This window comes from Equus przewalskii, chromosome 2, assembly GCF_037783145.1.
Source record: "Equus przewalskii isolate Varuska chromosome 2, EquPr2, whole genome shotgun sequence".
Classification (NCBI taxonomy): domain Eukaryota; kingdom Metazoa; phylum Chordata; class Mammalia; order Perissodactyla; family Equidae; genus Equus; species Equus przewalskii.
Genome location: NC_091832.1, coordinates 55,575,132 through 55,597,903, shown reverse-complemented (window position 1 = coordinate 55,597,903; position 22,772 = coordinate 55,575,132). Strand labels below are relative to the sequence as shown.

General features: G+C 49.0%; 1 protein-coding gene across 2 annotated transcripts in view; it reads right to left on the bottom strand.

Moving 5' to 3' along the window:
- The window catches only part of DPYSL2 (dihydropyrimidinase like 2), a 126,693-nt gene that overhangs the window by 4,940 nt on the left and 98,981 nt on the right, over positions 1–22,772 (bottom strand). For both annotated transcript variants that reach the window (XM_070607288.1, XM_008535477.2), the window contains exons 5-11: positions 22,521–22,582; positions 22,078–22,158; positions 21,449–21,517; positions 15,223–15,343; positions 6,288–6,444; positions 5,677–5,818; positions 3,458–3,628 (exon numbers count right to left, since the gene is read on the bottom strand). In XM_070607288.1, coding sequence (XP_070463389.1) covers positions 3,458–3,628; positions 5,677–5,818; positions 6,288–6,444; positions 15,223–15,343; positions 21,449–21,517; positions 22,078–22,158; positions 22,521–22,582 — 803 coding nt within the window. The remainder of the gene's footprint in view (positions 1–3,457; positions 3,629–5,676; positions 5,819–6,287; positions 6,445–15,222; positions 15,344–21,448; positions 21,518–22,077; positions 22,159–22,520; positions 22,583–22,772) is intronic.

The window sequence follows — 22,772 nt, the reverse complement described above, 5'->3', positions numbered from 1 at the left end:
GGGGGAATAATTGAACAGAAAAACTGTACGGAAAAGTCTGAGAGTTTGCAAATGCTACACAAATATAGAGAGAATAATTCCTTGTATTAACAGTGACTTGGTTCTCACAAACTCAAGCTCCAATCAGATTAAAATCCAAAGGCCTTCTCTGACCGAGTTCTAAATTTAATCTCGAAATGGACCATGCATGAGTAACCTTTCCCTCTGGCTTGCTTGGTTTTCCAATCTGTTAGCGATGTGGTTAAACTGAAGTCCCGAAATGAAAGGACTGTGGTAACCTAAGAGACACGCCTTCGATAAAATGTTTGAGGTTTAGTTAATTTCATCCGTCTCCCTCGCAAGGCTTATGTGAAGAGGACAACACGGAAAAAAAGCATCCTGCATGTGCAGATCACCACGAGAATCCTGTCGGCTCTGAAACGACCTTTGAAAGGGTGGGCACCGTCCTTTCAGGGCTGCATCAAGTGTATCTTTTCCATGTCATTACACAGTTAATGGTCTATACTCTAAGAAGCTCTTCTTGTGCCCTACTGGAGTAACAGAGGCAACCCCGGACATGGTGCCATTTGCCTTGGGTTCACATCTCAGGTCTGCGACTGGACAGTTGTGTGACTTTACTCAAGTCCTTAACACTCCCGAGTCTCAGCTTCCTCATTAGAAGGGAATAAGGCCCACTTCACAGGACTAATGCCAGGACCACACAAAATAAAATGAACACAAGCATCTGGCACGCTACTCAGCACACAGCAGGCATTTAAGAAAACATTCATTTGTTCACTGTGTTTTTATTGCACTTTCTCAACAAGTCTGCAAGCTCTTTAGCGTCAGACATCATAAGATGCACATATTGAATTTGTTGCCTGTAAATGACTGATGACAAGCACCCAGCAGAGCTGTGGGCCATCTCCCAGTTTTTGAAAAGTGGAAGAACCAGTTCATGACTCTAAGTGACAACATTAATAAGTGCAACAGTCAGGTCGCAGATCAGGGTGTTTGGAACCTACCCTGTGTCAAACCAGGAGGCAGCGACGCTTCCTGGCTCACCAGGTGTAGACATTTTAACCTACATCCACAAGGCTCCCTAAAATTACTCATCTGGCTGGATGCCTGGAAATCCACGCAGAGGCTTAGCAACAGGGTTGTCAATAACAGTTAGCTAAACGCTCCAAATTAAAGCTAATTAGCCCGTGGTAGGAAACACTATATTACACGTGGAAAGCCTCCTATTTGTATTCTCCGGATGATGAATGCTGCACAGGCATGTTTAATGGTGGCTCCTTCAAACAGAGAAGGACGGAAAAGAGGCACTTCTGGAAGTCAACGTTTCCCACATGGGTTGCCTGGAGGTAAGGGTAGGGCAGTGCTATTGCTCTGGAAAGGTTCCAGGTGGAATGTCTAGAGGCAGAATCTGTCTTCTCAAATCATCTCTCCTTCACATCCTCTCTCTGCCATATTAAGAGCTCCAAATGCCAGCTCCCTGGCAGGGTCATCTGCAGCTCAAACAGAGTCCAGTTCGCCCTTCATCTTACCTCTGGGGATGGGACTCTGCACGGGAGGGGAAGCATTTTCTCCATCTAAGCCTGACCAAGAGGCTGCACACACAGTCTGGCAGGGAAGAGCCCTGCACAATTTTGGGTTCTAATTCTGGCTCTACCGCAAAATAGCTATGTAACGTTAGACTGGTCACTTAAGCTCTCTAACCTCTGTTTATTTATCTTCCCAATTGGGATAATAACACCATCCCTTTATTGAGAAGGCCAAATGAAAGAGTAAATGGGACCGTAATGTTAAACGCTTATGAAGAGGTAGGTTCACTAGGCAGGACTCTAGGACCCCTGCCCATAAAGAAGCCATTCTGGACCCCCAAGAAGTTGTGATCTAAATTACAAATCAGTGTGGCTGTAAGGCTATGCTGCAAAGCTAAGCCAGCCAGTGGGGAAGGAGGAAAAAAGTCAACTATCAATGCTGAGCACTGGGCAGCCTTCCCAGAAGGCACCCACAGATGCCAGCAGAAGCTCGAGGGGAGCCCCGCAGCCCAAGTACCTCTGCCCTAGGGGGAGAGAGTGGGATCCGGCCAAGGGCTCAGGGCTGCCCTGGGGGGACGCCAGAGCCCACCCCTGCTCTGTCATGGCGCTCTGGGGAGGTGTCAGAACTTGCTGGCTGAGGCTATCTAGGATGGGCAGTCTAGAATTAGACTCCTACTGAGCCATCATTCAATTTAGAACTTTTTCTAGAATATTCTCTTCAGTCATTAAGAATTCACTTCAAAATTCATGAGTTTCTGGCATAAAATACTTCTGTCCTATGCCCATTTCTTTTCCAAAGCTCTCCCTTTGTCCATGTTTCTACAATATTTTATTTGTTTATACATATACACGCAAACATATACACATACACACACAATTTGTGTGTGTGTGTCTGTGTGTGTGTGAGAGAGGAAGACTGGCCCTGAGCTACCATCTGTTGCCAATCTTCCTCTTTTTTTGCTTGAGGAAGACTGTCACTGAACTAACATCTGTCCAGTCTTCCTCTGTCTTTTTTTTATGTGGGATGCTGCCAAAGCATGGCTTGATGAACAGTGCTGGGTCCATGCCTAGGATCCAAACCTGTAACGCTGGGCCACTGAAGCAGAGCATGCGAACTTAACCACTAAGCCACTGGGTCAGCCCAACACACACAATTTCTTATATGAAGAACCACTGGTATCTAACACTTCTGCCTAATGCCCATGGACCTCACAGAATCACAGGACTCAGAGACCTCGTCTAAAACCCCTCATCCTCAGCTGAGGAGTCTGGGATGTGACGAAGTCCCTTGCCCAGGGTCCCATTAATGAGACGGGACATCCCCAAGCTCTGCAGTCTAGACCGAGAGGCAAGAGATACCTCAAAACTGCAGATTCTAAAATCATGATCAGAACCGGCTGCTGGGGGCATTTCTTCTATTTGGGGAAAAGTCAAAGTCAATTCGTTCTTTTAGGACAATAAGAGCATCTGTCATTTAGGTTTCTTACAGCAACACTGACATGAGAAAATAGCGGCTTAAAATAACAAGAGTGCCCAGTGGGCATCTCAGGAGTGGACATTTGAAGGTTTTATTTAGATTGCTTGTACCAAGTGCAGCCATGAGAGGTGGTGGATGAAACCATTAACATGGAATGGTGCCTGACTTCTAGAAGCTTCTGCTGTCCAGGTATGACTTTGGAGACTTGGAAGGTCTATAGATAGAGACCTCTATCTATCTATACAGAGGCCACGGTATTCCAAACTGACCTCACTAAAGAAAAAGAAATAGCTACCTTTTTCTCAGCACATTGCAAGCTATAACAGACCCTGGGGAAAAGTTCATTCCTATCACAGTGAGTTCTCTTCATAAATCCTGGGGATTCTCCTCGCCTCTGTCTCTTTCTGTGACTGTCATTAGTTTGGATTGTGTCCGCATGGTTAGCAGGCCTTACGCTGTTGTGGGTCTTGGCAGAGATGGTTTTAATGCTGTCGGGGTCCCAGATGACCAGGTCAGCATCGGATCCCACAGCAATGCGGCCTTTCCGGGGGTAAAGGTTGAAGACTTTGGCTGCATTGGTGCTGGTCACGGCCACAAACTGGTTCTCGTCCATCTTCCCAGTGACCTGAGAGCATAACACACACACACAAGCACACCAAACGCAGGTTAAAAAGTTGAAGGACAGAACACTACTTAGAGATAAAAAGGAATAAACTTCTGATACAACAACTAGATGGATGTTAAGGGCATCATGCTGAGTGAAAAAGCCAATCTGAAAAGGTCACATACTGTATGATTTCATTTATATTATAACATTCTCCAAATAAAAAAGTTAAAGAGATGGAGAAGATTCCTCCAGGAGTTAGGGGTGCTTGTGACTATGAAGGGGCAGCATGAGGGGGGTCTTTGTGGTGACAGAGGAGATCTGTATCTCGACTGCAGTGGTGGTTACATGAATCTGTGTGACAAAATGACATAGAACTATACGCACACATTGCACCATTGTCAACCTCCAGGTTTTGATATCACATGATAATTATGTAAGATGTGACCATGGGGGAAACGGGTGAAGGGTACACAGGACCCCTCAGGCCTCTATTTGCAACTTCCCCTGACTCTATCATTATCTCAAAGAGAAAAGTTAGAAAAAGATTTGAAGGAGCTACAGTGTCTCCTCAGGAAATATCATTTGACTTGAATGGTCGCCCTTGTCAAAAATTCAGGCGCAGGCTTAGGCTTCCGGTCTACTCAACCCAGTCCAAGCTTTCTGTGGCAAGCCACAGATGCCCATGCTGCCTCCTCACGTCCATCCCTGCACTTTCTCGTCTCCACCACTTGTGTTCCACTTCCCTTTAAGCACAGAATTTGAGGAAATGAGCGCGTATCTCTGGGTTAGGAAACCCGCTCTAAAGCCAGTAGAAAAATGGGCAAAGGAAATAAGCCGGTACTAAGAGAAAGAGGAAAATACAAATGGCCAACAAGTGTATGAAAAAATATTCACTCTAATCAGCAATAGAAGAAATTAAACATAAAACAACGAGATACAAAATTCACTAATGAAATCAGCAATACTTTTGGCTTTTTTGATGATAATACCAAATTGAACCTGGTAGAAGAAACTGGGGAAAGTCATATACACTGCTGGCAGCATATAAATTGGTACCATCTTTCCAGAAGGAAACTTGACAATATATATTACAAAAGCCTTAAAAATATAGACCCTTTGACTCAGCAAGACCACTTCTGGAAATTTCTTCTACAAGCATAATTAAAGATGCATCCAATGATGTGTTTACAAGGATGTTCAACCCAGTAAAAAAATCAGAAACAACACAAATCTTCAACTGAAGAATTTCAAATGAATTACAGTTCAGCACTAAGACTGAATAGTCTGCTATTAAAAACCAAGTTTTTCAATTTTATATGGGAATGTGGAGACTCTTCATGATATATTGTTTTTAAAAACAGGCCACAATGTTTGTATGATGCCGATGTTATTTACACACTCACACATCATACACACATGGGCACTCTTGCACTGGCGAAAAATGGAAAGACATTTGCCAAAATGTTAATTGTAGTTCTATCTGAAAGATGGTGCTATGAGTGATTTTTATTTACTTCCTTATTCTTTTTGGAATAAGAACATATTGTTTATATAATCTAAAAGATCCATTAAGAAACAGAAAACCTGTTCTGTTATTATGTTTTAAAACACTGAAAATGAAAACACACAAAGATCCCCTACATGTCGGTGTATGTTCACAGCTAGCCTGCCAGAAGCCTGCGGTGTGCAGAAGTGCCAGGCCCAGAGGGCCCTAAATGACAGTTTTGAGGAAATTGAGTCTTTTTCCAAGAGCAGAAGGTTAAGTGAGAAAGTCACCAGGTTGCTAAGGAAGCTTTTTCCTGAGTGATCAAAAAAGTCATATTTTAAAGACTGTCTTCACTGATCCACAGATGATAATGATAAGAAATACATATATAATATTTAAGAGGAAATGACCTATAAGGGAGTGGGCTTGGATTTCCAAACTTAACAAATATTGTCACTCAAGTACGAGCTTCTAGAATTTTCTCAACTGCCATTTCAAGGCCTAAATGAGACCACGGCCCTCAGCTGAGGAGGCAGGGGACAGCTGAGGCCAGCACATGAGCGAGACCACTGCTCCTTACCACAGCCTTATCCCAGATGACGGACATCCGCTCCTCGGTGCCATTGGTGCCTTCAGGGATCAGGGTGAAGTTGTCCTTCCCCACAGCCTTCTGGGCAGTGTTGAAAGTACAATGGGCGCTGCCCGTGACCTGGAGATCTCCACTGGAAGGAAAACAGAAGACTGGCTTTTAACGAATCTTCGACTTCAAATCACCCTCGAACATACTTTTTTAATGTGCCAGGCCACTGAAAGTCTTTGCAATAGCCTATCCTCCCCTCAGGACATAGGAAATTTGGGAAGACATGAAATGATACCAAAGCTTCTTTTTAATGCTGTGTATCTAACTCTACCGTGTGAGGTATCTGACGGGTGACACTGCCCCACAGTGGAATCCTTGATACTCCATGCATCCCCTCTGGGTGCCTTTCAAGATGGCCCAGGTTTTCGTCTGGAATTCCCCCCAGAACAGCATCAGAGTGATAATCTCCTGTTCCCGTTTAGCAATCCCAGTGTGGAGAACAAGGGTGTCTCTGCAAGCCTGCTTTCGCCCACGACGGTGTACCCCGTCAGGTCGCTCTGGTCTGAGCAACGACTGAGAATGGAAAGTGAGAACAAGTCGCCAAGACTCACCAGGACAGCAAGGAGTTCAGAAAGTCCGGAGTGGTGGGGTCGGGGCTCAGGGGTGGGGAGGTGACGAAAGCAGCAGCCTTGGCCCAGTTCTTGCTCCAGTAGTGGGAGCCATCAGTCCCCAGGCTGGCGGTGATGGGCTCACCATACACTACAGTTCCTGAGAAACACAACAACAAAGCTGGATACGGTAGAAGGGGGGAGGCAGGAAACCACTGCTGCTGGAGTCACACCCTGGCCAGCAGCACGCCAAGTGCTCCCAACATCCCTTCAAAGAGGACACCAGCCCAGCTCACAGGTGAGGAAACCGACGTTCGCGGAGGTCAAACACCTCAGGCAGCCAAAGTCACCGATCTAACAGGCGCTCCCTAAGATTTCACCTTTGGCCCCTGCTCCTCTAACTCAACACATTCTCCCTATGTGATCCCAAAGATTCTACCTCCTTTCCTGCAGATTCCCAAACCTTTCCCAATCTCCAGCTCAGACTGCCTTCAAGCACCCCATCCCAAGTGGCATCTAGACTGATTTTGGGGTGATCCATTGCACCTCAAACTTAACCTTGCTGTTCACCAAACACTCTGCCTACTGTCCCAGCATGCCCCAGTCCCCCGGCAGCATCTGGCTCTGGCTACGGGGCTGAGAGGGGAAATTAGATGCGTTATCAGCAGACTGAAGCATCTGGGAGCAAGTACACAGTGCTCCGCCAGCCCTGGTGGTCTAGTGGTTAAGATTCGGTGCTCTCACCACTGCAGCCCAGGATCGTCTCCTGGTCAGAGAACCACACTACTCATCTATTGGTTGTCATATTGTGGTGGCTGCATGTTACTGTGATGCTGAAAGCTATGCCACTGGGATTTTAAGTACCAGTAGGGTCACCCATGCTGGACAGGGTTCAGCAGAGCTTCCAGACTAAGACAGACTAGGAAGAAGGACTTGGCCACCCACCTCCCAAAAAATTGGCCATGAAAACTCTATGAATAGCAGCGAAGCATTGTCTGATATAGTGCTGGGAGGTGAGAAGATGGTGCAGGAGGACCGGGCAGGGTTCTGCTCTGCCATCCACAGGGCCGCTAGGAGTCGGAATTGACCCCACGGCACTAACAACAAAACACAGCCCTCCAAATCCCCCCAAGAGACAGTCTGGATCCCTGAGTTACCACCTGAAGGGAGCTGCCCTTGAGGGTCAGACTCATAGCAGACTTTGTAAGAGTGAGAAATAAAGGACTCTGCACAGTTACACTGCTGAGATCTCAGAGTTTCCAGAAGCCTAGTCTAACTTAATACATTGTCAAGAAAGAATGTCAATTCCCTGATGCTACAATCATGTCCTCTTTTCTGTCCATTCGCATGCAAGCCAGAACACTGGGAATCATTTCTACCCATCGAATCCAGTGCTTTAAACACCTTAAATACATCCTTTCCTTTCCTCTCCACATACCTTCCCTTAAATCAGGACTCCGGCATTTCTCCCCAGCTCATCCCAGCAGAGACTCACCAACAGAGTTTAGATTTATTTTTGCTTTCCCAACCCTGGATTCATTCTCCGTGACACTTCCAGAGAGATCTTCCTAAAACGCAGCCTTCCCATGCCATTCTCTTGCATAGAATGCCCCCAAGGACCCCTTCTGCCTTCGACGATAGACACAAAGCTCTCACTGAAGCATCCGATGCCCTTCATTATCCGGGTTCACATCAAAGCCCATCTTTTCTTTACCAGTGCCCAAAACTCAATCCCGTCCTCCACGCCAATAATCCAATAATCACCCAGTTTTGAATTTTTTGATTCTCCATTTGATGGAGATACCCTGAAAAAAATGAATCTGCCTGCACACGGTAGGCACTCAATAAATATGTGTTAAATTGATTAAAGGGTGTACTATTTCATTAGTTAAAGGCATCAGAGCCGGAAATGAATCTCAGGCCAGCCTTCAACCACCAGGAATTCACCTCTCCTCACCTCCTCCCATCGCAGGGCTAACCCCCTACCCTACAGGGGTCTTGCCAAGTGTTCCCTTTTCTCCAAACACAGGGCCCTCAGGGCCAAACCCTTCTCAGTCAGGAATGTCTCCTTTCCTCTCCACAGCCTTTTTTGAGGGCTTATCTCTTGATAATATACCACAACACCCTCTTTGCTGCAGTCGCTGCTCTGAGAGCTGGCTCCTCTGCCTGTCCCCTCCAGCCTCAGGAATTTCACAAAGGAGTTGCTGTTCAGCCAGGGAGTGTCAGGGGCCACAGCAGGCAGCTCACTTGAGGAAATCAGTAACAATCCCCAGTAGGAGGGAGGGTTCCAGAACCCAGGGGAAGCCTCACCCAGAAGGAATCCCCCAGGGAAAAAAGGGCCAATGTTCAGAATGGCCTGGAAGGTCCCCTGGGTTCCTGACCTACTCAAAGGTTCCCAGGCAGGATTTGGTCCCCAGGAGCCCGCTGGGCAGCTGCACAAACCACTCAGCTCATCCCAAAGTGGAAAAACACTGCGTAATAAGAAGGCCTTGGCTGCTAGGGAGGCTGTTTATGAAACGCACATGGCTGAGCAGGAGCCAGCGCTGGGCCCTGGGCTCTCACAGGAACTCTGGCTCCAGGCTGCTGGTTTGAGCATCAGAGGGAACTGGCTGAGTTGAGCACAGCTCTCCAACCCAGCCAGCTCTGGAGGTCCTGCTGGTTATTGTCTGGGCACAAAGGTGAGGTTTGTGCAAGTCACTAGGAAAACAAAGGACCCATAACCCTGAAGGTTTCCTGGTTTTGTCGACATGAAAAAGTTCAAGAGAGCAGAACTGCTCTGAGGAAAAGGGATGCTTGTCGGTCTTTGAAAATCCGGGGAAGCATCGTTTCCTGATTTTCCTGTCACTTGTTACTGCTCATCCTCCCCCTGACTCTGCTCTTCAGTCCTGCCTCCAGAAACTTGAGTACAAAGAGGGCCGGTTCCTGGAACATGTCCTGAATCGCACAAGTGTGAGTGCCCGTGACCACAGCCTTATCTCCCGTGAAATACAACACAGACTGGGATGGGGAACCTGGGACTCAGGAGCTAGGTCCTGCTCCCCGTGTGCACAGGAACCTGCATCTCACCACAAGGGATGAACTCGGCCTTCAGCCTCTGAAAACCCAGAAGTGGGTCGGAGCTTCAAGGCCACTGCTGATCAGACTTGCCTCCTCAGACCAAGGCTGAGCCAGGACTCCTGAGCCGGGGCCAAGCTGACACAGGAGCACCTGGAGAAGGAGGGGGCATCTCGCATCTCACAGCTCAACTCTGCTTTGCCCTGTTCAGCTTCCAAGGGATTCAGATGTCCTTGCTGTCTTCTGGTTTCTTTCTTTTCTTCAGCCCCCAAAGGCAGGGCAGGAGTTAAGCTGTCCTGTAGACAGCTTCCACCTCCAGGGGAGTGTGGGTCCACAGGTGGGGGCTCTGCTGCCGGCACCAAGGCCTGGCCTCCCCAGGGCACCTCTCTCCATTTGATAAACACTGCACCCGAGGGAGCCATGCATGAGCTTCTGGATGGCATTCAGGCCACAGACACTGCTGAACTGCATGCCAGAAACAATTACCACTAATAATAATAAACCACGAAATAGGCTTAATTGGCCTTTGCACACTCCTCCAAACACACTGCTGACGCTTTCTTGGCAGCAGTTGGCCCTTTAGGATTTTCTTCTCCAGGGAAAGTCTAAACTGAAGGATGTGACCCGGGCCAGCCTTTGGCAGGTTCCCTCGGGTGGTGGGGACTGCAGGGGCCTTGGGGTGGGGTTTATTCACCATGGGCCTGGGGCCTGAGTGCACTCAGGAAGAAGAAATGGAAGGCTGAGCTTTCCACATGTTTGACAGCTCCCGGCTCTGATGGTTAGTCATTTCCCATGAACGAGAAGCAGGAGGACAAATCCTGAGTAGAAACAATGCAAAATCATGTATATATACTTCAAACCACAGCCGCAAAAGCACAGGGAAAAGCCGACTGGGGGAGCACACGCACATACACACACCACTCTCCCTCTCCTCTCAGAGCCCATGCCAGAAGCCATCAGCCTGGGGTCTATCCATGGATCCTCGCGTCAGATTTCGGTACTGAGGGTTGTTCTAGAGGAACAGAATCTTCAAGTTTCCTGAATTGGTCCTGGGGTTTCTGTAACAGTCTTTCTAATCGGAATTAAACAGCACCAATGACTCTTTCCCATTAGTAAAGAGGGCGCCGACTGTCTACGCGCAATACCCCCACTGGACACTCCTGATCAAACGCTTAAAGAGGCAGAGTTCCGGGTGACTGTATTTGATGCCTTAGCACATTTTTGTCAAACTGAGTAGAGCAACATTGGCTAGTTGTTCCTAATTAACGTTGGACAAAGTAGGGAAAGAAAAGGATGGGTTCAGGGATTCAAATTCCCAGCTCAAGCTCCACATAAATGACCCGAAAGTTTGTGTCTGCCCTGAAGGAGCTCCTTATTTCCTGTAGCCTCAGAGCCAAACTGCCTCAAAACTGAGCCCAGAGTCCCCTCCCGCAAGCAGCTAAATTACAGCAACTGAATTCCCAACCTCGCAAAGTGTCTGCCATTCAAGTGAGGGCACCAACAGGGAAGGAATCCCGCCTCCAGACAGCCTTCTGACTCGAGCTGCAACGTCAGCTCTTCCCTGTCTCCTGCAGATTTCAGACTTGCCATTGCCCACAACTGTGAGCCAATTCCGTACAATCTTGTGTGTGTGTGTGTGTGTGTGTGTGTGTGTGTGTGTGTGTGTGTAGGTTCTGTTTCTCTAGAGAGCCATGACCACCAGAGATTTCGGTGAGATTTTAGGATATTCACAGCCCAACCCATGTGCCACTCCCTGGGTTCAATGCTGCTAGGCTGTACTTTAGTTTAACACTAAGGATTCATCCCCAGGTTGGGGAGGTCCTCACAGGCCCTGTGACCATGTGCTTCTCATTATGCTCAAGCCATTCTTCTTGACCCACAGGGCATAGGAAGTCTTGTCTCAGGTTTGGGTTCCCAGGGCTTAACACCCCTCAGTAGCCACAAATGTTCTGAATATTTCTGCATCTGAGTTACAGGGTTGGGGTGGGAGGAGGATGGAGAAGGATGTCCACCAGGTGAGGTCATCAGGCACTGCCTGCATGTCACCATTCAAATACGGGAGGTGGCAGCGGCAGCACGTGGACAAAACGCAGTTTGAGGGAGCCCGTTCTAGTGACACCCCTGTATTAAGACTCTAGTGGAAAGAGAGATGGCCAGGAATCTGGAACTATGGGTTCTATTTCTCACAGGCTGGATGATGTGGGGCAAGATGTTCAATTTCCACATTTCAGTTCCTCTTCCATGACAAGACCCTACTAAATAGACCAATGTCTAAGTTCTTTTGATGAGTCAAAATTGCCCAGAGTATTCTGGTCCTGGCTGTGTCTTCATTTCCCTCTCTGCAGAATGGGGTTGATGATGCCGCCCTGCAGAATGGCACAGAACCGGACAGCATGTGTAACGCTCTCTTGGGGAAGACCGCACGCAGTTGTGTTGGGTCAAGCAGGCATGTGAAACTGGTTCTCATTTACATTTTATCTCACATCTTCACTTACCTAAACACCTCCTTGTCTTAGAGTTAGGACCTGCAGGTCTCTGGGTGGGCAGGCACATGGGGATCAATAAGAGGAGAGGCTACTGCTCCTGCCATTGATAGGAAGATAATTTTCAACAGCTCACATTTGTAGAGACAGGTTCACTTCTCTTACACAGCCTGACCCTCTGAGACGGGGTGGGGTGGGGGTGCATGTCTGTAAACAGGGGCGTCTCCCTCTGAGTTCTAACCTTGGTTGGCTTGCTCCTCTTCCACAACACTGACCATTTCCCATTGTGACTTCCTGCTCGTGTGACCCTCCCCTGCTAGTGAAGGAGCTAACTGAAGGCTGGGACCATTTCTGGTCTCCAGCACAAAGGCCTGAAGTATCACCTAGTAAAAGTTCGTTGAATGAATGAATCTCTCCATTTTACAGAGGAGGAAATGGAGCAGCAGAGTTGGCAGCGTCCCACACTTGCCTCCAGGGACCAGAAGAACCCACCTGAAGTAGAAAAGCAATCCTTAGCAGAAAACCCTTGAGCTAAGTTAGCAGGTATGTTTGCTCTGCTTTTCTAACCAGCACAAAGTTAAACCTTCACTCTTTCTCCATGATAACAGGAGGTAACATTGTTATACGATACATCTTTACAGGCATTCTCTCAGTTAAGCAGCATCATCACCCTGTGAGATGAGTCACTATGACAATCCTCCCCTTGCAGATGGGAAAAGGAGACCTAGAGATGGTAAGTAACCCGCCCAGTATCACATGCTAGTGCATCATGGAGCTGGATTTGATCCAGGACAGGATACTGATCCCAGAGCACAAACGCTCAATACAGCCTTATACTGGTTTTCTTCTTGGTCGGTGGGGAATGCTTGCCTCTGTATTATCCCTAACTCTGCTGGGTGTCCGACTTTGATTTCTACCAGGTTTGTTGAGGAACTAAACCCAAAGAGATACCAGGAAGGAGATGGTCACAGCGTTTCCCATATTAAAATAATCTCAAAGCATGAAGGTAAGTCAGATATTAATGTGGATACTGGTGGCCTGAAGTCCGATGCCCGAGGATCAAAGCCCAATTCCACTCTTCACGAGCTCTGAGCTTCAGTTTACTCAGCTGCGAAGTAAAAAAAAGTACAAAAATTCCTGCCCAGGCCAACTCCCAATGTTGTTATGAAGTTCCAATGAGATGGAGAGAGCCTTCACAACCTAGAAGCAAGCTTGGATTTCTCATCCTTGCTCATTAGCACTCAAATGCACCGGAAATTCCCTTCTGGCAGCTCAGGCTTTCAAGGACTAAAGGGCCACAGTTTGAATGCAAAAGGCACGCTGGGAACCACAATGCCGGCACAGTTAAGACTCACACCCAGAAGGTTCTGGAAGGAATAGGCTGATATAGTCCCATCTTAGTGCTCACCCCTCAATACACATACAGGGTCAAAGTCAGAAAGACAACAGAGGGCCCTCAGGCACTGAGCCACAGAGTTTTAGAGCAGCAGTGGACTCTGATAGCATACTCCAGCTCTGCATCTTCAAATGAGAAACCTGCAGCACAGAAGGGAGAAGACGCCCAGCACTGCAGGCAGACGGCCAGAGCCCAGCGCTCAGCAATCCCAGACGGGGCTAGCTAGCACCACCTGCCCTGGACCGAGGTCTGCTAGAGGCTGCACTCCTCCATCCTCCAATGTGGACATAGGAGTCTCTGAACTGGGAAACAAGGCCTCAGTTTCTAAATTACGTTAAACTGAAAGTTTAATTATATTAAAATTACATTAAAATGTTTTCTTAACTTTTTGTTTCTTATTATCATCTGGGTATGGTATGGTTGCTAAAATAAATCAAATAAGCTGAGCCCTTACTTCCCCTTTTCAGACCCTGCCAACTTCCCCTTGCTCCACGGAAGGAGCAATTCGGTGATTAGGGTTGGGTGCTGAGGCTGATTCCTATATTGCAAATGTGTGCCTGGGTAGTAACAGGCCCAGGTGAGGGAGGGTCACCGAGAGTAATCATCCACAATATCTCCTAGAAGCACAGCTCAAAGCTGATTCTGAGTGGATGACGTTATTTTAATGGTGAATGTTCCTTTATTTCAGAAAGGCAATTCCTTCTAGCTGCCAGCAGAGGGCAGGTCTCAAGATGGGAATGCAGCAACCATTTGATGCAAAGCTTAAGGACAGAGGCCCCACAAGAGCTCCAAAGAACAGGGGCCGGGAAATGCTGGGTCCGTCTGGAAGCCATCATCTCCTGGGACAAGCTGACTCAGTGGTCATTGAGCAATTTGTTCTAAGTCTTGCGTGAAGTCACCCAACAGTGAAAAAATCCTGCAGTCCTCCTTATCCATGTGGATCACATCCCGCAGAGAATCAGAAACAGAACCACGGAGGTCAAACTGCTCCCTTATTGACAGAGAAAGACAGAGAGAAAGAGATGAAAGGATAGAGAGAGAATGCGAGAGAGAGAGACCAAGAAAGAGATACAGAGACCAGGAGAAAGCTAGACAGAAATCAAGAGAGAAATGGCGACACAGAGATGGAGAGAAAATCGGAGCAAGAAATAAAGACAAATGGCGGCAGAGAGACGGAGAGATACAGGGAGGAAAAAGGGTTGGGGAGCACAATGAGGAGAGAGGAAGGAAGAAAGCAGGGAGGGAGGACGCTTTTATGATGTTCATGTTCACATCAGGCCAAGATCCACCCCCAGAGTCAACTGTACACTATCAGGCTACACTCTCAAGCACAGAACAGGTGGTGTGATTATCCAAACTCATAGCCAAGGCAGGTTACAAGAGGGCTCTGCTGCATTCATTATGGGTAAGACACTCCTCGGAACGTCCCCTCGAAGCAGCACTGGAAGCTGTACTTAGTAGATTAGTTTCCAAGAACCTTCTCGATGGACTCCCTAGTAATAACAGAGAGCCAGCCTCAGCTCAGAATATATCATTAGAATTTACAGGAAGTGACCAGGAGAGCAGGACACAAGGGAGTCTGGGGCAAAATCCCCCGCCCCACGCCCCCACAAGACGCTCTTATTTACCCCAGGTGGAAATCACTACCAGCCACCGAGAGGAAACACATTTTGCAACAGAACGTTCCCCAGGATTCTGTGGCAGACGGCAACTGATGTCATCTGTGTATGTGCCTAGTTTATTTAGACTGCATCAAATTAAACCCACCTTTTTTATAGAAGGGAGGCAGGAGGGAAATGTGCCCGCCCACCCACCGTTTGCCAGGCGGCTCTAAATCGATACTAACAAGGCCACAGCGGTGAAACAGGGAGAAACTGGAGCTCCCTGCCCCGCTCAGCTGTAATTAGGTTAATGCTGGAACATGATGAAAGCCGCCCACTTGGCTTGAGGGCCTGGAAAGGGAGCCTCCCAACCCTGCCGCAGTCAAACAGGCGGTGGCACTCACCCTTTTTCCGGGCCTGAGCGATGACTTCGGCTGCGCTCTTGCTCATCACCTTGGTGATGTAGAGGGGGCAGTTGGTCTGATTGGCGATGGTGATCGAACGATTCACAGCTTCAGCCTCAACCTACAGAAGAGCATCTGAACATCAGAACTGCGCCCACTCCATCCACCCGTCTCTACCCTCCACCACCGAGAGAGGCCAAGATGGATGAGAGACCACTGTGTCTTCAAGGTCCTTCCCTGAGTGGCACTGCAGGAGGGAGATGTGACTTGCCCAGTGTCACTCAATATTGATTCTTCGAAATGATGAGGCAATTCTCTCCCAGCCCTTCTGAGTGGTTCTCAAAGTGTGGTCAGCAGGCCTGGGCGTCTGTAAGAAACGCAGATTCTCACACCCTTCCCCAGATCCATAGGATCAGTAACTCTGGGGGTGGGACCCAGAAATGTGGGTCTTCACAACTCTGTGGGGTTTTCACACTTGCTAATGGTTGAGAACCAACAATGCACGGAAACTTAGTGCTCCCAATTCGGTGCAACCATTCCTGCTGCACAGTCCAGTCAAGACACTGAGGGATGCAATGTTTGTGCCGGGCTTCTGTCCGATGCCCACAAATGAAGCCAGCATCGCCCGAGGAACAATGCGACCTCACAGGGCTCCGGGAATGGAGCAGGCAGCATTTGTGTGAACCAAAGGCCCTCTGTGTATAAACATGGCCAGGCACAGACTGGTACGACCCTCGGCACGAGAGGGGAGGTTGCTCTGATTAATAATCTGATTCTTTAAACCTGATGCTTCAGTGAATGATATTTCAAGATCCCAAGTGATTACTGCTAAACATGCGCTCAGGTGAGACTACTCAGATCAACTTATATCTTACAGAGGAACCAGCAGGGTGGGTTTAGAATGGGCAACTGAAGGAGCAGACGAACCCGTGCAACGAGAGAGCTCAAGCAGCCTTTTGCTCCCTCCCAAACCCTGGCAAAAGGCTGTGGCGTCAGCTCCTCGAGGCAAGGGGCTGGGTCTTACTCAGTTTTTTGTATCCTTCAAGCCCCACCTTCAGTAGCTCCCAACGTCGAGCCCAGTACACAGCAGGTGCACAAAAATGTTTACTGATCAAATAAATGACTTCATTTCGTGTTAAAGGTTAAAGGCAGGCTGTTCCATAAAGAGCTGCTATTTTCCACAAGAAATGACCGCACTCCTAACTGAATCATCCTAGCTGCCCGAGTCTCTCCAGGAGCTTGGCCAAGAGCTGAAGTTCTATAATTGCATTAACTGGTAATCTAATTTAATAAACCAAGACAACTTCACTCACATTTGGCCTTTCAGGCATCAAATATGTGAAGAGAGATGTCTAGAAATCTAAGGGCAAATCAAATGGCTCTTGAAAAAGCTCATTAAACTTTCAAATGTTTTTAATTCCTGGAATAGCTGACCGATTGGCCCTCCCTCCCCTTGGCTCCAGTTACAGCAGAAGCGCCTCTGGCCCGAGCAGCACCAAGGAGGGACGTCCTGGGTCTCGGCGGTCGCCTCAAGAGTCCACAGAGAGAAGTGCGAAAAGGACGTCCCAGGAACCCTCACCGCTTCCCACGGGTGCAGGTGACCACCCAAGGTGCCGTCCCCACCAAGAACCCATCGGGGTGAACAGCCGCAGTGTTCATAACCGCAGGGCACAGTGGCCTGGAGCGGGCTGTCCTGGGTGGACTGCAGCTCGAAATCACACGAATCAGGGAGGAAAGGGAGCGGAAGCGCCAGTGCTGTCGGGGGCCCACCCTGAAGCCTGGCGTCAATCAAGACTGGCTTTTGATTGAAGAATCCACATCCCAGGGCCCTGTCTGGCCCCACTCACTCATCTGCTGTGAGGGGAGTTCTGAGCCCTCCCCGGCCCCAGAGTGGGGCAGGCTGGTGTGAGGGCAGAGGCTCAGCTACAACGTGACCTCGTCAAAGGAGAAGGTCATTCAAACCCAGCTCTCCGCATTCTACCCAGAACCATGGAAGGGCCCACGTTTACCCTTCAGTGTGTGCTGTGACGCCTCCAACATAAACATAAACTGTCTTACACACAGTGAACTCCGATTCAAATAATATTGCTTTAAAATATTATAAAAATCATATTATAGTTTAAAAATAAAAACTTCTATTTGCCTTATTATGGAGCTGTCAGGGATTGGGGGAAGGGATGTCATCTAGTCCTGCATTCTGATTTTAAATATGAGGCACCCAAGGTCCTGAGGAAAGTACCCTGTCTAGGAAGACATGACAGTGTCGGTACCTGACACTTCCTTTACATGACAGCCCCTCTGCCCTTTGGGGGTCCAGTCCACCAACTGTCCGCATACCCTAGTCACACCTTTCTGCAAGGCCCAGTTAGAACACTCCCTTCTCTGTCAAGGATTCTTCATCGCCCTCACCTCCGAGTCCCCACGGTCCTCCCAGACACCAGTGTGACGGCCGTAACTCACCCAGCGCCCCATCACGTGCTACCTCCCTCATGCTCCCCATCTCCCTTTCTCCCCAGCTCGTCTAGAAGTCCTTGCAGAAGGCATCACGTTCTCATTCTGTCCCCCAGGGGGCCTCAATCATAATACGTGCACGGGCGCCACTTGTGGAACGCTGGTTTCTAGACTTTTGCATTCCCTAGCATCTCCTTCAATCTCCCCGGCTGAGGACCGAGGAGAACCGTCCCGGGAGTCTCACACGGGGGCAGGGAAGAGCAGCAGAGACCGGCGGGAACGTGTTTGGTGCAGTTCAAGCCCAAGTCAGCCATCATGACGCTGGCGATCAACCATGAAACCGTGAAGGAGTATGTTTCTGCATGTTATTAACTACTGTTTCACGTGTATTGGCAGCCTCTCCCTCAGTGGACTGTGAGGCTCAAGTTCCCTCAGAATAGCTCCATATTTTATTCTCTTTATCACCCACATAGAGTTCAACACACAACGCATCCCTAGTGATAAACTGAAAGATTGTCCCCAGTACCCGAAGGAGAAGGTGCTGGCTCGTGCTAGCAGCTCACAGGGCCCTGATAAGGATGCACTTGCTCAGAGAAAGCACCACCTACAGGGCCCCCACGGAGTAGGTACCTCTGAACAGCAGAGAAGCAGATGACCCTGGAAAGCAGCCAGAAGAGAAAGCCCCAAAAGCAGCCTCTCGTGAGACAAGACTACCCTCCCAAGGAGCCAAGAGCTCCTATGCTGGAGCCTTCCTGGATCTATCAGCCCCCAGGAGCCTTCCTAACCTGCTGCTGGGGACACTGAAACCCTCAAGGCAACAACTTCTACATGCGCTTTTGGTAATCCAAGGTGAAGGCCCAGAAAAGTATTTTTTTACTATAAATGCTGCTGCTACAAGACAAGTGTCTTGTGTCTAATCGTGGAAAAAGGGGTTTGATTTCTGTGGTCAAAACGAGAACCAGGTCAACTCTCCTCTGACTGCTTTGGCCTCTTCAGTAAAGCAGGGTGGGCTTGCTTCCTGTTTTCGGGGATGCAGAGCAGACAGCAGGAGAAAGACGGAGGCAAGCCTCCAGGAAGGCTCTAAAAATTCAAGAAGCAGGTGGCTCTCAGAAGTAGCCTCCTGTGACAGGAAAGGCGGCACTGGCTTCTCAGAGAGCAGCATCTTCTCGCCCACTGCAGAGCTGGGGGAAGGGGAGGACGGCAGCGGCTCCCCAGCCAACCAACTGGAAGAAGGTGAGAGTAAACTTTCTAATTAAGACCAATCCCAGATGTCACCACCTGGTTACACAGGCTGGGGCTTTATGCTGAGCCGGGGTGTGCATATGTGTGTGCGTGCATGAGAGTGTGTGTGTATACATTCAGGAATGGGTTGGGGGAGCAGAAGGGACACTACACTCTCTGGCTCTCTGATGCCAGGCAGTCCACTCCATGCCTCCATGGTTTTTCGCAGCACAGCTCCGCGGCACCACGCGCAGGGAGAGGATGTAAAGAGGTTCCCAGGATACAGCCACGCGTCTGCGTGAATGCTGCCCCCGGGAGTTGTGATAAGGAGGCTGTGTTGTGTCTGCCTCACAGGACGGTTATAAAGATGCAGTGTGACCTGCTGAGCACAGTGTCTGGTACCGTGGGTGCTCGGTAAACGCCAGCTCTGAGTGGGCGCACAAGGAAAAGGAAGGAAGCACGTGAGCCATGCCATCTTTCTGCCTCTCCCAGAGTCCCCGCAGCTCAAATGCCTGGTCCCAAAACTGCTTCGAGACTGAACACAGGACCAACCCTCGGTGGAGAGCGGGGCTGAGGGCCAGCATGGCTTCCATGGCCCTTCCCGCCCAACGGGTTTGTCCGGATTCTTAAATCTGGTTAAAATGGTCACCAAGCCCAGCTCCGAACGGGAAACAAAGCCCGAGAAAGGGATCTTGAGGGTGCCTGTGCAAGTGAAATGGAGTCAGTATGCATATGTGCGCATGTGTGTACACGTGTATGTGTGCATGTGTGCATGTGCAAGTGTATAAGCATTTCGTGTGAATGTGTTTGTGTACGTGTGTACGTGTGCACGTGTGTATGTACGCGTGTGTGCTTGTACGTGCACGTGTTTATGTATAAATCCAGCCTCAGGTACTTTCAGCATCAGCCGCTGAGGCTGTCACCCTCTCTCCTACAAGCTGCCTCCCTGGGATCACTGACGGCCAGCCACGGTCACAGCGTGGGCCCGCACAGGTAACAAAGGGGCGTAAGATGTCACCTGCAGCCTCCTTTACCCTCATGCTGGCTCTGGCTCTCCCCCTGCAGCTTTGAGCACGGATGGGAAGGCTGGATGGTTATGAAAGGACCTGCATCCCATGGCCTGGAGAGAGACCACACAATTTGGAAAATTTAATAGCTCCCACCCTTTCACCTGGAGAGAGAAGAATGTCCTCAGGACCTCAGATCATGCTGAAGGTGCCCTGGTGTGCGAGTGTCTCTGTGTGTACATCTCTGTGTGTGTGTGTGTGTGTGACTGTGTGTGTCTGTGTGTAACTGTGTGCATGTCTGTGTATGTGCGTGTAGCTGTGTGTGTGTGTGTGCATGCATGCAGTAAGGGCAGAACGAGAAGTGTAAACTCTCAATGTGTGCAAGACATTCCAAGTGGCTTCCACTTTCTCTTTTTTCTGCCTCTTTCTTACATTCTTTCTCCTCTTCCAGCCTCGCCCAAAGTCTGAAGAAAAAGGCTATGGCTACGTGCCACCTCACCCGCACCAGGCAGCCTGTTGATGGCACCTTCGATGTCAAACCTGCATGAATCCATTTTCTTTTGGGGGAGCAGACTCCTCTTCCACCCATGGGTCCTGACGTGAACACCTCCCAGATGCAGAGGGAACATCCTAGTTCTGAAGTTGTGCAATATGGTGGCACTGGTCCCATTCATACTCTTGTCAAACATCTCCCTCCACCTCCTTTTTCCAGAAGGAAAAACTACAATTTTAAGCCAACATCCAGTTCTTTGATGACTTTATCTGAGCTTCTCTGCACTGTCCCTTTTCCATCACTTCTTTCCCAAAAGGAGAAAGTCTATTTGTTTCCGTGAGAGTCCCCAGCATTCTCTTTGCTCAGAGTCGCCAGGTCCTCAAAAGCCTGACCTTGAGCCTTTCACTAGGGAGCCAACTCTTGAGAAGTATTGAAAGGCCACAAATTCTAATCAGAAAAACAGATTCTCCGTCACATAGGACATAAGCGACCCCCAACTAACTTATAAGCCTTGCCATGCAAGACAGTGATTCTCAACCCTCGTGCCAACAAGGATTCTGCTCATAATTTTCCCTCCCAGATTCTGAAAGATTCTGTCTACCAACCTCTGCTGATTATGTTATACCCTGTGCAGACTTATAACTGGAAAAACTTACAATTCCCCTTATGCTTTTTAGACATTTAGAAGAGCTTTTCGATCCCCATGACTATGTTTTGGTGACTGGCAAGATTTTGGAGGCGCCAAGTTATGAAACACGAAACCCAGATTGCAAAATGCTAATAAACAGCTGTCCGTATCTACCCAAGAAAGCGCTGGGAGAATCAGAGACACAAAGAGGCGTCTTCAGGCTAAACAACCCACACTGCCGTGTCCCGCAGCTCCTCTAACACTGCACTCTGCCTGTCACACACACACAGGCAACCTATGACTTCTCACAGGGACCAAAATCAGCATCTGAAAAGCCCATTCTCGACAGGCAGAAAGTGGGTTCTATGTGGCTCTGGCAGCGCCCAAGGGACACCAGTTCCCGCATTCCATTCAGCAGATGTTCACCTCCTCAGGCCGGCTCAGCACATGTCCCTCGGGACCCGTGATGCCCAGATCCAGGATCCTCTGCTGTTCCTGCAATGTTTAAAGAAAGCCAGGCTGTCAGGGAGAGCTAGACTTCAGAAGGCTCTGCCTGCTAGAGACCTGGGTAAGAATTCCTCAGGCAAGACAGAAAAATAGCATTGCTCACCACTCGGCCTCATCCCAAGACCCCAGGAAGGGAAGGGCTCACTACCTTGTTCCCAGATCTGCCTGAGCCATGACAGATCAATTACAGCCTCCCACATATGTTCAGCTATTCCCCTGGGATGCTGAAAGCCGATGTGTTCCCAGCCCTGGGCTACAGTGTAAAATGTCTGTGTGACTAGGGGGTCCACGTCTCCTGCCCCACAGGCAGCTGCTGTACAGCACTGTGGAAAGGGAACAGGCTGGATGCCCTGCAGAACACACTGAGGTGCAAGTGTCGCCAACATTTATGCCATCGGTGACACTCCCAGTACAGTGCCCCAGGATGGTCACACCAGGTCACCCTGCTTTTCCTCCTCGGAGGTGAACTACAGAAGTTGCTTTGTTTTCTTGAGGCTGCCTCTTGCCGGGGGGATCACAAAGTACTGATGAAGAGGAATGCACCATACCTCTGCAATGATGTCGCCGTTTTCCGCATGGACTTGGGCAATCGCGCCAATATCCCGGATCACGCTCAATACTTCATAGATCTGAGAGAGGGAGGGGTAGGATCAGAGACAGAGACTTTTGCCTCCCTGTTCACAAATACAACCACCTCCCTCTTGGCCACAGGGATCAGAAACAGCACCCTTTGCCTGTTTCTATTAAGGCCAGCTTTTCGGACATGCCCAGAGGACAATGTTTCTGGGCACATGAGGAAGCAGAACCTAAAAGGATGTGGATTAGGAGTGAGCAGCTCAGGGATGACACCCGGCTCTGCACCAGATGTGCGAAGGAGGCTCAGGACATGCTAGGCCATGTTGCCCCACTGAAGGCAGCTCCCAAGACAACAGCAGTGGCCCAAATATACCAAAGGCCAGTGAGCCTGTTCTGAAAAGCCAACTTTTCTTACCTGGGAATCCGTTAGCTGGAAGCGATCTTTGAAAGCCATGTACACGAGGAAGGAATTTACCCCTGGGGGACAGAATAGAGAAATGGAGATGTGACTTTAATAGATAACCCAAAACCAAATAATCTGGAAGGGAATGAGAAAGTTATAATACTATGCATATGTATATATAGAGAGAGACAGAGAGACAGAGAGAGAGAGAGACAAAGAGAGACAGAGATGGAGACAGAGAGAGAATGATAAAGCAAATGGGGT